This window comes from Sinohyriopsis cumingii, chromosome 1 (assembly GCF_028554795.1).
Source record: "Sinohyriopsis cumingii isolate HCF-2022 chromosome 1, ASM2855479v2, whole genome shotgun sequence".
NCBI lineage: Eukaryota > Metazoa > Mollusca > Bivalvia > Unionida > Unionidae > Sinohyriopsis > Sinohyriopsis cumingii.
Window position 1 is genome coordinate 83765449 of NC_142961.1, and position 15492 is coordinate 83780940.

General features: G+C 35.6%; 1 protein-coding gene and 1 long non-coding RNA gene across 2 annotated transcripts in view; both read left to right on the top strand.

Annotated features, from left to right (window-relative positions):
* Window positions 1-5024, top strand: part of LOC149807250 (QRFP-like peptide receptor) — a 110145-nt gene extending 105121 nt beyond the window's left edge. Inside the window, exons 4-5 of the mRNA XM_089964033.1 lie at window positions 639-1348; window positions 4047-5024. Of these exons, the coding sequence (XP_089820159.1) occupies window positions 639-1348; window positions 4047-4388 (1052 nt within the window). The 3' untranslated portion in view covers window positions 4389-5024. The remainder of the gene's footprint in view (window positions 1-638; window positions 1349-4046) is intronic.
* Window positions 5025-5032: 8 nt separating this feature from the next.
* Window positions 5033-8125, top strand: LOC149807251 (uncharacterized). Its single transcript, XR_016422087.1, has 2 exons — window positions 5033-6572; window positions 6645-8125. It is a non-coding gene; the product is annotated as an uncharacterized LOC149807251 (long non-coding RNA).
* The last annotated feature ends 7367 nt before the right edge of the window (window positions 8126-15492 follow it).

Sequence of the window (15492 nt, forward strand, 5' to 3'; positions counted from 1 at the left end):
ACTCACTAGTCCATTCCCTTTTATGTCTTTATAGATTGATATATACATACGGGAATGTTTACATAGGCATAAACAATTTTCATTTTAAGTTACTGTACACAATTTGAGTTGCCTTATGTATTGTTTTGTTCTATTTTTCCATGCATGCTTTGTTTAGGGCTATTGCCAATGGGCTTTGGACAAATTAAGAGTATTATTATATCCAAACATTCCATTGTTAGAACTCTGATAACATGGCTGTTGAACCACAGGGTTCAGCTAAACGGTATCACTGCTCTATCTAAATTCATTCATTGCATAGTTCCTGCATATTTCTACATTTTTGATGCAATCCAATGCATTAGTTATACGATCTCAGGCACCAAGAATATTTTACTTATGCACTTATTCTGAAATAACGTATCCACCAATCAGGCATCGGTAGATATGCTTCTGTTATTATTTTTATTATGAATTAAATTATTAAGACTAATACCAAGATAAGATTATTCTCAAGATAAACTTTCCAAATATAAGTCTTTTTGGCCAGATGTTCTTTTTTATGTTACCAGACTACAAGACTATGTTATACTACTAAGAATATGCAGTCAATGTCTTGAAAACCTTGCTGCTTCTGTATATTTGTTTCATTTTTTCAGGAGTGTCGGTGACGGTCAGTACTTTTACCATTACAGCAATGAGTATAGACCGCTGTTTGGCCATCCTTCACCCTATGAAATTCAGACATTTCCGAACGACAAAATGCGTCCGTATTCTTATATTATTCGTGTGGGTGGCCGCTATTTTGCTCATCTTACCTCTACTATTTGTGAGACAAATTAGCAGGATGGAGATATTTGCTGGCGAAGTGTTTACGCATTGCACGGAATTCTGGGATTCTCCTCTAGCAAGGAGGATGTATGACTTTGCAATTTTGTTCATCATCTGCGTTTTTCCAGCTGTAATTGTTTTGATTTCTTATATTTTGATGGGTAAGCGTTTATGGGAGACCGACGCTCAGCTACGTGGAGGAAAGGGAAACAACTCTTCTGTGAACGGTAGTATAGAGGATAAAAAAGGCAGACGAGATGGCGGTGTGATAGCAAATAGAAGACGATTAGCTAAAATGTGCATTACTGTATCTGTGGTATTTATATTATGCTGGACACCATACTATACAATGAATATCTACTTAGATTATCAACACGACGTGGATACTGCTGATATGCTTCATTATACGCTGTTAATAGGACATCTACATTGTATCACTAACCCAATTATGTACTGTTTCCTGCACAAGACGTTCAGGCACTACGTGGAGAGATACCTTTCATGTGGCAAAAAGATTCGGAATCCATTTGCAACAGCAGTAAGTTCGCATATATTTACAGGGCACTGCTTGTATCTATTCTGCAGCTGTGAATTAGTATCTATTATAAACCTGTAATTTATATACCCAAGAATGAACCTGAATTTGGCCTTCGAATTCCTAAAGCAGAAACACGATGCTGTCGTTGTCTGATCTCGTAAAATCATACTCTCAAACGAAGCTGGAACTACTTTTTTCTTGAGGTTTCCCCGTTACAGCTAAACAACCGTGTTAACTATGATATAGCCTCACTTGACATACAAATGGGAATCAGTAGCATTCTCTATAATAAATCTGTATCAAGTTCCAATGAATTTGTCCAATCCTGCTATAAATAACTGCCAAAATAAGGTTGTCATCCCATTGCCAACTCCCCATCTGAGCCTCTCACAATGTACTGCCTGAAAAAGTTTCAAACTCATGAGTTATTGAGCTGATGAAATCTTCCGCGATACAATTTTAGACAACTACAGAGTAGCATTAAATCACATATATCGGTCTGCTACTGTCATGTGTCATAGAGCTAGTGTTATTAACAGTGTTTGTAGTGAAAAATTAGTGACTGTTCTTGTACATGCTTCTTTCATAAAATTGATATTCATGCCCATAACAGTGGTTACCAAATGAAATGTGTTTCATGATTTAAGCTTAAGTTCATATCATAAAGGTTGAAATTGTAAGCAACTTGCATTTTCTTCAGTCACTTTTTCGGGTTGTATTAATCTCTCTGCAAATTGATAGCTACATAACCAAAATATCATTATCAAAGTAATTTCTGTCTTGATTGCTAGACCACGTCTTGTTGCCAGCATCAGAAAATCAGGATCATGAGTCTGAAATAAACCGTGAAGGTTTCAAGAAGTCGTGAAATCTATCTCTGAAAGAAACCGTGAAGTCACAAGAAGTCATGAAGCATGTCTCTGAAAGAAACCGTTAAGGTCACAAGATGTTTTAAAACCAATCTCTGAAAAAAGCAGTGAAAGAGATGAGAAGTCATGAATCCTGTCTCTGAAACAGTGAAGGTTTAAAGAAGTCGTGAAATCTATCTCTGAAAGAAACCGTTAAGGTCACAAGATGTAAACAAAACTTGTCTCTGAAAGAAACCGTGAAGGTCACAATAAGCCATGAAGCCTGTCTCTGAAAGAAACCGTCAAGGTCACAAGATGTTTTGAAACCAATCTCTGAAAAAGCAGTGAAAGAGATGAGAAGTCATGAATCCTGTCTGAAAGAAACCGTGAAGGTCACAAAAAGTTTTGAAACCAATCTCTGAAAAAAACAGTGATGGCGACAAGAAGTCATGAATCCTGTCTCTTCAAGAAATCGTGAGGGCCTAAAGAAGTTTAAAAATAAACATCTCTGAAGAAGAACGTGAGGGCCAAAAGAGGTCATGAAAACTATCTCTGACAACAAAAAGACCGAGGAGGGAAAAGCATGATTCCTTTGTCACAATTTAATCAATTTAGTATGTTTCAAAGCAAAACTTGCGTGGCTAAGGTAAAGTCGTAAATTATATGTCTTGGGATCCTAATTTGCACAACAGAGCAAGAAAGACAGGTTTCTTACTGTATAGTGACAGAGAATTACTGATCAATAATATACCGATAAACCAAGCGAAATCACACTTTTTGTACAAACCAGTGAATAGGCTAACATTGAAAAGTAGAATCACTATAAATGTAATGAATAGTTGTACATTTATAGGTTCAGTGCGACAAAATTAACCTCATTGCATTTATTATTATCCGTTCTATAAACTAAGGTCCACGTATAAACGCATAAGCGCTTTTTCTCTTTTGCAAGTGCCCATATTTTTTTTCGATTTGGTTTTCTTTGTTTTCATTCGGTTTGCATCCTGATTACTTATTGCTTATTTTGTCTTCATGCATGCTTCAAGAGTTTTTACATTGCTAATTTAAATATTTCTGGCATTCAGCTCATTACGGGCTTTTTTTCAAAATATTTTTTTTTAGGTTTTAATTCATCACTGGTATACCTGATAATAAGTCATGATGTGTAATGTTTCAAAAATAAGTGTCTTTATTCGAATTCAGTTGAGCAACATTTGCAACAGTATTCCGACCAAGAAATCACTGTTCAATGGCACAATGATTATGTTGACTTGCGGTCACACAAAAAATAATATAAAATAACAAATAAAAAAATGTGCGCATCAGTGAAACTATTCCGATTAGTATTGTCCTTTATTTCTAGCATCGATGGAATTTGTGACTAACTTTATATGCAAAGATCGTGGCTTTTTATTAACTCTATATTGGCAACCTAGGATTGAGGCCTTCCAGTGTGGATAGATTAACAACCTTTGTTTGATAGGACTGTGGCATTTTAGTGACTACATTACAAATTTTATGTGTGAAGACTTTTAAGTGATTAAATTAACAACCTATGTATGCTAGGACTTTGGCTTTGTAGTGAGTAAATTAAGAATTTAAATATGCTAGGATTGAGGCTTTTGAGGGAATAAATTGGCAACTTTGTATAGCCCCCCCCCCTTCCCGAGGGTTTTTAACTAAATTAACAATCTTTATTCACATCATCAACTATAGGTCCTCGCAGAAAAGAGGATCCAGATCATGACCATTTCTTCTGCAAGATGCGTACATACAAACATTTTCATTATCTATGTATTCGAGAAATAGCAATAGTTAGTTCTGTCAGCTATTCATTTATTATATTTCAGGGTGCATTTACACGTGATAGAGCATCCAAACTGTGGCAGAGCTTCCGGTCTACGGCAAGAAGATCTCGCAGGTCTCCGAGAAAATCCACGTCTTCTACACACTCAACATGGAATTCGCAAACTCCTCAAACCAACAGACAATATATGAGAGAACACGAATGCAGCAGTGACTCAAGCACAGAAAATGTCCCTTTAAACGGGTCATATAAGAACACTAAATGCAAAAGAGTTCGGTTAATATTCAAGAAGATAGACGGACAAAACACAAAATACCCTGCGAGCTTAAGGGTCGTTCAGATTCCAGACGTGATTAAGGAGGAGTCTAAAACTAACTCTATTTAGCAAGCTATATACTCTGTAATTGATTATTCCAAGTTACAGAGTCGATTTCCGGTGCTAACAGAGTAAAACTACTTGTTAAAGGATTATAGCGTGGATGAACATTCACCGATGCACGTGACCATTGGGTGTGAGTATGGACTCTTAAAATGTGCAAGTCGTGTGGAAATTCACACTTTTAAAATCTAAAATCCAGCAAAAAGATCAAATTCGACTGGATTAAATTTCAGACTTGTTCTTTCATAATTGCCGTTGAATAAGTGTTTCCTTACTTAAAATGCTATGTCGGAAGTCCAGATACATGTAAATCTGAAGATGTCAGGTAAAAAACGGCGCGGTTTATCTTCGTATTAAGAGACGATTTTCTTAATTTCCAAGACTACATTTTATAATGTGTGCTTTATCGTTTAGTACGACCTCGGAAAATACAGTAACATTACGCATCCAGGTTGTAATGTTATTGTTCATAGGCTTTGACATACTACTATATACCCAGTATGACTAGTAACCTCGGCTTCTCTTTGATATCCCTTCTTTTGGAATCTCACTATATAAATGAGGTTCATTTCATCCCAACGTGTGTTTACCAGTCCTTTAAAATTATTAATTCGTTCAGATAAATAGTATCAATAATGTTTTGGGGGTATATTTGTATTGTATTTATTTAGACGTGTGGTAATTATAACCGTTTATTTTTGAAGAACAGAAAATTGGTACGACTAAGGTGCAAAGATGCAAACTTATATTTCGTAGGTTTGTGTTAATGTTTACGTGCTAAAGAAAATAAGGAATACCATAAAGCTGGTATATTTAATTATCATGAAAGTTGAGTTGAATTTTGTTGTTAAAATTAGAATCCCAAGCAGTTTAAATCTGTGTCTATTATTCAATTTTAGTCACAGATGTTATATATCCAATAAGATATGTTTCTAATGATTGAATTGAATGAAAGACATTAAAGATGATAATAGGTCAAACTGAACACAATAATTTGTGTAAAGTTATATCTCGTTGCATGCCGTCAGATATCGTGCGTGTAATGAAGGACAGTGACTCCATCTCTTAAAATGTAGTAATACTTATGGAGATTTTAATTTATATTTGACAACTTTTCTGTAAAACGCAGATGTTATGATGGATAAGATGTGTGGCCGTTACCATTTTCACATTTATAGATGACATAGTATTTAATATTTCCGATACATTTAGAGCAGAAGTTTTTGATTGCAACTTTAGTGTTCATGAATTTTTTATTAATTTTATTTTATTTTATTTTATTATTTTTTGGTTAAGGTCTCACGTGAAAGAAGTGTGTTTTTATGCAGAAACAATGCCTAATTTTATTAAGTCTGAGAAGCAATGCTGAATTACAGTGTATAAAGGCTGGCAATGAGAGCACAACTTCTGACAGTGCGAGAAGCGTTGTCACATGATGATAATCGTTGTTGCCGTACACTATTCATTATATTTATCATGGATGAAAAAAGACACCGTTTACATTAAAGGACGTATTGTTTTCAGTATATTTGGTTGATTTATCTCGAGTTCATCAGATTTAGGAATATATTTTAAAGCTTCCGTTATGTTCCAAGACCTTACTTACCAGACATGTCAATCGTGAAATTCTTATATTTTCTTCTATTAAGATGGCATGCACATGTGTTATGTAACAACATAATACATAGTTAATACTTCAGAATATTCTAATCATTACTAATAGTAAACATGGTTAGATCGGATTGATTTAAAGATACAGTCTTGAATCAGACCTTACAATCTTTCAGAATGGAAATTTTCTGTTAGGCTGACAGAGTATTTTCAGAAAATGGTAATAGCAACCTATATCAAGTAGATGGTACATACTCTTGTTTACATTGGGATTATTCAGTCTTACCTTAACGTCTGAAGCAGAAACAGTCTTATTATTGTGATATTTTTTAAAAATTTAGGTGGATTCATTATTCAGATATTATTCACTGAAATTACGAAGTGCTCAATTATATTCTTGGACTAAAACATTAATTTGGAATTATAGTGAATTCAGACAAGAACATATTGGATTATATTGTGACACATCAAAAAACTGTTATCGCGTCGCCACAAGCCAGGTCACTGGGACATTAGCACATTTGAACATGGCCGACTGGGGGGGACCGGGGATATATCCCTGGGGCCCAGGCCGTAAGGGTGCCGGGGCCGAACAACACTTTTTAATTATATTTTTAAAAATTCTATAAACAAAAACTAGGAAGGGCTCAGGTGTTTCTTACACCAGGACCCGTGATCTCTCTCTTCGGCCCTGCATTTGAGACGACAGGCACATCAACTCATTCAATATTGGAATTTATTTGGGACACCACTGGGATTCAGTTGGAACTTTATACATTTGGACTTGTCCTAAAACTTTTAGGACTAGTTTTTATTTAATTCACAATACTGTAAGTTCTTTTTAAATTTTCACTTTCTTTTCAAGGGAAATAAATTATTTGTTGAATTTTACAAAGCTTGTAGGTTTTCGCTCTTTTCTCTTAATTAGTTTAAGACCATAGAATCGTAACGCATGTACATTGGAGATATGATTTATGTGCACTACTGCAGGTTTTTATAGAAAATAAAGCTTCATATTGAAAATAGGGACGCGTTTTAACCGTGGTGCGAGATAATCAAACACTATCTAGTACTAGGCGCGAGATACAAAATATATATAGTAATTCACAATACTGTAAGTTCTTTTTAAATTTTCACTTTCTTTTCTAGGGAAATAAATTATTTGTTGAATTTTACAAAGCTTGTAGTTTTCGCTCTTTTCTCTTACTTAGTTTAAGACCACAGAATCGTAACGCATATACATTGGAGATATGATTTATGTGCACTACTGCATTTTTTTATAGAAATTAAAGCTTAATATTGAATATAGGGACGAGTTTTAACCGTGACGCGAGATAATTAAACACTATCTAGTACTAGGCGCGAGGTACAAAATATATATAGTAATTTGGAAAACGACTGCAGTAGCTGAGTTCAAGAACTGCAGCTTTTTAGACCGATGTTTACTTTATGTCGGATTAGAGCAATAGTTATCTAAAGGTGAAGGTCATTGTTCTGGCTAACCAAGTACTTACTATTTTTCAACACTAGGAAACTTCTGGCATCAAAACAACTTTCTTCGCTCGTGTTTTTATGTTCATTACGCTTGGTCTTGCAAATGGACTGTAATAGCTATACTACGAACAGGGATTTCTGCAATAGAAAAACTCATCTTAATGCTCTGCTTAAACGTAGTACAAGACTTGCAGATATTAGTACTTTAAAAGGTTTGTTATTTTGACATGTATTTAGCAGGTAGCAAATTTTGCTAAGAGGTCATATTCTTGATGTCAACTTGATTTGACTTTAAAAAGCACAAGAAAGTAAAAAGAAAAAAAAATGAATGAAATGGTAGTCAACATTTAGTGACATTAAGGAAAAAAGGTATATTCCTTAAGGGCTGGTGATACTGTTTTCTCACTTCCTTCTGTTATGTTTGTTATAATTCTTAAATACGCCGTACATTTCTAATGATAGATAACTGATCACAGCTAACTCACTGAAACGACTACGATGTATAGCTTTATGTTTAGATCTTTTATAACCCATTTAATGCTCTAATGATACGGTTGTCGTGATTGGTTGTATCTTATTACAGTAATATTGACTAAAATGGCTAATAACAGTTGACGTCTAATAAAAAAAAACAAATTGATGTTTGTTTTTCTCTATATCAGCAGAACACTGTATCAGCTGTGATGCGTCCTCCATTATGTGCACTTGTAACACAACTGTATGATTCTGAAAACCTTAAATTCATCCAGTAGCCATAACCAGTTTAAGAATTTGTCGTATTGAATCAGTCTAGTGGTCAGATTGATGTTTGCTTGCGCACCTATTATTTGTGTTTTACAGTAAAATTAAGAATAGGGTAATATAACTTAAACATAGGGAAAAAGTGCACAGTGTTTTACAGTAAAATTAAGAATAGGGTAATATAACTTAAACATAGGGAAAAAGTGCACAGTGAATAAAACATTTGTGCTCGTTAGGTATTTTTTAGAATCCTTTGGTAGTAAAAAGTTTGTTTTCGTCATTTGCTACTATTATGCCACGCATAGTCTCGAAGAACAGTGACGTTAGGCGACGTTGTAGCAGCCTGATAATGAGAGTTTGAGACCGTCTCACTATAGGGTTTGGACCCCTTCTGGATTCCCCGTGACGTTTTCACACTGGTGAATTTTGCACACCTGTGCATCTGTGAATGTAGCCCTCGTGAGTCCATGTGCAAGCTATCATGGGATGGGATCTCTGGTGCTGTGATCTCGCATGCAGATTGATATACGCAGGCAAACATTTGCCCGATTTTTATTGAATGTACCTATTTTTGTGTTGCTTGCTATTAAATTTTACTTGCATAGCTATACTGAATGATTGATGTAACTCATCTAGTAATATTGAGTAGTATCGATACATAAAGGGAACATACGTATCTCGTGGTGTTCAGTTGACACTCACAATCTACTTCCGATTCCATAACCCTCGTCGAATGGTAAGGAAGCACCACCCATATCCCGCCCCACCCAAGTCACACTGAGATATCTCATTGCCACCTTGTTCCCTACAGACTCGTTGGTCCCCAAGCGTTGGTCCCTCACTGTCAGTAAACCAATACCGTCCTCCGAGTCATGGTCGCGATCGACCCCAGCATATGGGTCAAACGAAACCCCACCGAATTCTACCACTTCCCATGAAAAGCAGGTGAAAATATAATGACTCCCCCCCCCCCCCCCGTAGCACACAAGACACGGTTAGGTATGAAATATAATAATGTGCATTACGCATGTGCACACATTAATTGACTTTCTTAAGCATTAAATCATTTCATCAGAAATACTGTCCGAGATTATTATAATAATTATGTTCATATATTAATATATGTTCGACAAGAATAATTTCACTGGATTATAGAAACTTGTATAGAACCATACTGATTACATCTTTGCTTTCCGCCTCCGTAGCAGTCGATACAGATCTCTTCTTAGTAGAGTCAACGTTGTTTTAAAATGATCATTGGGGAAGATAACTCGGGTAAATTAGGTCGTGAAATTCACTTTATTTCAACAAGGAATAATAAGTAAGCCGTTTATTATAGAAATACCGAAAGGGTTTTTTTGCCTTCTCGCGTTCTCAATATGAGGAAGGAACTTGTAAACTCAAAAATCAAGAAGAAAATTATGTTCATTGATTCCACGAGACAGCTAAAAATGCGCTAAATTGGTCTAGCGCTTCGTTGTTTCTATAGTCAGTGCTTCAGTCTGACTAGTGACTAGTGCATCCGAGGTAGCAGAGAAATCATGCTTCAGCTTATTTTGTACAGTGATTAGTTAGATGTAACTTGATGTGGTATTAATTCATATCATTAGGTGTAACTTGCGATCGAAAGGGCGTGAGTTTGATTCCTATCATTCGGTGTAATTTGCGACAGAAAGAGCATCAGTTTGATTCATATCATCGTGTGTAATTTGCGATCGAAAGGGTGTGGGTTTTATTCCTATCATTCGGTGTAATTTGCGATCAAAAGGGCGTGGATTTGATTAACAAATCCAATCTGGAGCCTGATTATTTTTTAGAGAAATGGCACACTGGATAATCCACACAATTTGTTGTCTTCTTGAATTAATACTCCACCAACCCCTACACCACGTGCATCAACATACATTTTAAATGACTGACTCATATTTGGAGCAGACAGATCTGGTGCACTCTTAAGTATGGTCTTTAATTTATCTAAACCATCCTGATATTTTCCATACCAATGAAGTCTAGATTTCTTACTCAGCAAATGTTTCAGAGGTTCGTCATATATGAAGCATTTAGAACAAAATATCCGATAATATCCAGCCATGCACAAAAATCGCATCAGTTATTTTTTACTGACAAGCACACGGGATTCTGAGATAGTCTTGACCTTAGCTTCTACAGATGTAACTTAACCGTGTCCCACAATACATGTCAATTTTGTAGATTCAGCAAATAATTTTTGCGATAGAACACAAAGTGAAACTTTTAAAAAAATCAAAGTATTATGAAATAAACCCCAAATAGTCTAAAATTTTAGATCATTCCGAATGAATTCCAGTGTTGTTCCTTATCAATTCCGATCCTAAACGTGCTGATTTGTCAATAATCTGGAATAGTGTTGATGTACTATCAGTCTTGATGTATCAGAATGATATAATCCAAAATGTCTCTAACTGAATTTACAATAATCCCAAAAGAGTGATTTGATCTGAAAAAGTAGTAATGAGCCATTTGTAATTCGATTGAATAATTTAAATAAGTAAATCTTCTCAAATTTAAACTGAACACAGCTAAATACCTGATTTAACTGGCCAGATGCTAAGGTACAGATAAATAATTTTCTTGACCTCTCCCTTACATAAACAACCAAGTTGGGGACCAGTATGCGGGTAATATTTCATTTCTAGAACATTCAAAATTGTCAACAACATCAGGTCTATTGCTAAAACTTTAGTAAAGAACATGGCCAACATCAGTTAAACCAGGAATTCTGGAGAGGAAATCCAATGCCCTGAACTCAAATCCAAGTCAACATGTTTTACTGCAAATAATAATAATCTTAATATTTAATCAACACTCATAGACAAAAATTATCTATGGAATATGTTATTTGGATACAAAATACATTAATCAGGTAGGCCAAAACTTCTGCCCTCAATTCTCAACAAAGGTCAATCACACAATACAATCTGCATATACATAACATATAATCATGGACAAAAACCAACACACAATGCAAATTAATTAAATATACATAACATGCAGCATGATCTAATACAGACAGGGAACAATGTCCATCTTGAAATAGGGAGTGCCCGGATACAACATTGTTGGTATTGTTGACTTTGCCAGACTCGTATTCGATTAGAATAATTAGCTGATAATCGTGTAGATCATGAGTGCGTATGTGCAGTGTAATCTTTGAAACCGACTCGTCGTACTTGTGTAGCAGTATCAGCGGGAATAATAACTATCATACTGTAGCAGAGTTTACCCCCACTAGCCCCCCCCCCCCCCATCCATGTGAGTTCGACCCGTTTAGCTCGGAAAACGGCATACATTCATTTACGTTGTTTCTTGTATTGTATTTTGTTTATATAATTAAGCCATTGGTAGAATAAGAAAATAAGCATGTAATAAAAAGGTTACTGCATTTGTACGGGAAAATATGAACTCGTTTTGTCGGATGGATATATACTGCACTCCCAAGGTCGTACAGTATTCCATCCAAAAAACTCGTTCATATTTTCCCATACAAATGCAGTAACCTATAACTATAACTGTGATGCTCTTTGACGAATTTTTCTCACAGACTAACGCTGCCCGTGTGCGATCCCTAATAGCGCGAGTATGACGGCTTTTTCTGAGGTGTTTTATTCCACGTTGTCGTGCATATTGTTTGAAATTGATTTACAGTTGCTTTTGCAACTACCCTTGGTTAATCTGGGGTAATTTGTCTCAAAACAAGCCGTTGCTCATCTGTGAGATCTAATAGTGTTAGTATATCTGCCTCTCTCATCCAGCTTCACTCTTCACTCTCAAAGGAATTTCTCAAGTTGTTTTACAGTCGGCAGACTTTATTATATGGTAAAACGATTGTCCGATTGCTTATGTACCGATAAAAATGTAAAACAACGTTTGTTCTGATCATTCAGAGTATCGTTGACTTTTTCTGTGATGGGTGCCTTGGCAAGTCTTCTAAGCTGCTCGTGATATTGCTCGGCAACAGATCCAGATGGCAGGCAAGCAGATTGCGCTAATTGGCTTAGATACTCCTTTTAAGATAGTGTCGCTCACTAGGGCCTACACTTAATGCGAGCAAGTGTGAATTACATTATTCGTAAGGACATGTCCTGTTGCAAAGTTCTCGTTTTCCAAGGCATACGCCTTTACATCGATTCCATCTGGGTGCCATTGAACTTTTAATATATATGCGGAAACTTTTGCTGAATTTTTGACTGCTTCATTCTCTTGTCTGTATCACCTTTCTCTTGACTGATTTGGTCATCAGCGACGTTTCAGTGTAATCCAGAGGAGAGCAAGCGATTTTACGGCCACGATAGTGCAATAACTTTATAGATGGTTATGCATAGTGTTACCTAAGGCTCTGCAAGATAAACACGTTCATCTGATGTGAATTCGTCCATAATACTATGTTTAATAAACTGTGTGGTTTCTAATGTAATTATATAAGAGCCGACTGAAATTCTTTAATAGTGAATCATTTATGTTAGGAATTTGCAACCTTTCGTCCTGCGACCTAGTTCAATGTCCTAATTACATCATCAAAATCAAGTAGATCAAAATATTATTTAAGGAAGCCAAAAATTGCATAGCAATTTTGCCTGCGTTATTTTATTTTATTTTTGGTTTTTTTTAATGTTTTTTTTTTTGTCATTTTATCTTCAGTGTTTGATAAAAGAAAAAAATACGAAATATTGTCTTTCGTTGATGACATCGGACATTTTTGTTCATACGGTAGCGTTTCCTGCATATTTTGTACGTATTGTGCTAGCATGAAAACATTTGTGTAATCATTCAGTCGAACGGTTACTGTGTGGTCATTCAGTCGAACACTTGCTATTTGGTCTCCGAATAGAACGGTTACTGTGTGGTCATACAGTGGAACAGTTGCTATATGGTCGTCAAATCGAACAGTCACTGTTTGCAGTGGTATACTGTCCTTAGCAAAAATAATTTTACGATGAAATAAAAGTTGCTGTGGCGATATCACCTAAATTGCTCTATCTCTCTCTCTCTCTCTCTCTCTCTCTCTCTCTCTCTCTCTGAATGAAAAGTCAGATTTCTGTCTTATAATAAATGGAGGATTTTCATAATTCAGCCGTATAGTGGAATAGAAGGCATGGTGATCATTCATATTTGCATCAATGCAAACAACCCGCAGCATGGAGAAAATGTATTTTCGGATATATAATAATTGGTCTAACAGAGTCAAAGAGCTGTCTGTTACTTTGGTCGGCTCAGTTATCATGTTGCGCATGTTAGTATGAATCATTACCTCTCTGCAATTTTTAAATTCAGCATTAAATAAATATTATCACAGATAATGAAGCAACGTTTCTTGCTGATATTTAATGAATCCCAAAACTGTGATGATACAGGTGGAAGGCGCAAAATTACAAGTAACAGTTTATACCTTGTACGTATATTTCTACTCCAGTCCTTTCAAGGTTACGTGTTAACACATCGATACGTGTTTGAAAAAATCACATTTTCTTAAATAATGGATTATTAGGCATCTCCAATGATTTTATTTCGATCGCACCTAACTGGTTTATGAGAACCGTCTAACTTAAGATCGTCGTTAGTAATGTTATCAATCAGATGAGTCTCCCTTGATGTAATAATCACTAAATCATCAAAATATGTAGCAACGAAATCTAATTCATGGTGAACAGATCTAATATTTAAACGTATACTCCGCTGAAGACGTAAGTGAAGTATAAATGCTGAATCTGATTCTGATACAGAAATTTGGAACATGATTTAGGATAGTTTCCCCCCGATAATACAAGAACCAGAAACATCAACAACATGTAGATTAATAAATTTAAGACCACTAGATTTGTAAAAGCAGTACACATATTAAGTCTATTAATACAATAAAATGTGTAACGAAATTTGTGATAACTCAAGCGACATCAGAAAAACCAAATAAACTTTATTTTAACAATGTCTTTATCCATTGTAATGAGGAGACTGATAAAAAGACCTAATTACAGGTCAATCAATCTTTTCTTACCAGGTATACTTCCGGCTCTCTTGGGGAAAAGCCTAATGTTTATACAATGTGCAATAATAGTGCAAACCATTATAAAAAGTAAGATTTAGTGTAAACACGAAGACAGACTGGGCACATTTCACATAGTGTGGTGTATAAATACACTATGCCACAGTCAAACGTAGAAGACAATGTGGAAGAGATGAAGAGTATGAGGAAGAGATTAAAGGAGAAATATATGAAATGATAATTTAGAAAATATGGTGTGGCTGAATATTTGCGGTAAATCGTATAGACATCAATATAACTCATTAAAGACAGTGAAATGAGAGAGAGGGGACGCAGGTAGGAAAAATAAATAAACCAATTAAAAAAGAATGTCTCCCTGACAACATGACTTTCATAAGATAGTATATTTCATGTCCAGTATACCATTAATCATAGAGAATAGTTTAGAATCAATGTATAAGAAAGAGAGAGAGAGAGACAGAGAGACAGACAGAGAGAGACAGACAGAGAGAAAGAGACAGAGACAGAGAGAGAGACAGAGCGAGAGACAGAGAGAGACAGAGAGAGACAGAGACAGAGAGAGACAGAGAAAGAGACAGACAGAGACAGAGACAGAGAGAGAGAGAAAGAGAGAGAGAGATATATCCTTAGGAGTAGTTACTAACCCTCCAGCAGTCACATGAGGTGACAGAGAACACGCCTGTTTAAGGATGTTGATTTTCTCCATATCTCAAACTTCGTCCACTAGATACGCATATATAGTGGAAAAACGCCACAAAATTAGTTTAAATTCATGATCAAAATGAAATGAACTTATGAAATCCGTTAGGACTTGTCCAATGGTTCTAGAAAGTTTAATCTATCGTGGATGATGAATTTGCTGAATTAATAATTGTTTTCGTGGCAGTACATTAGAGAACAATCGAGACTAGACATGTATGGGGGGGGGGGCAGGGGCCAGTCGTTATGTACAAATGTAATGCCGCAACCAGCGACCTAGTATGAAAAAATCATAAAAAATCAAATACACAAATGAGGTCAAAAAGGTCCATATGTTTGGATAGTAATATTAAAACAAAGCATGAGAATATTATCCAATTGACCAGAGATTTCAATGGCAGTTCATAGCAAAAGTTTATGCACCCCAATCACAAATTTATACCTGCAATTTTCATATCCGAAGGTCATTTCTGACACCATGTGATGCTCACATTGCAAACACAAGCCATTTTCCTAGATGAAAAT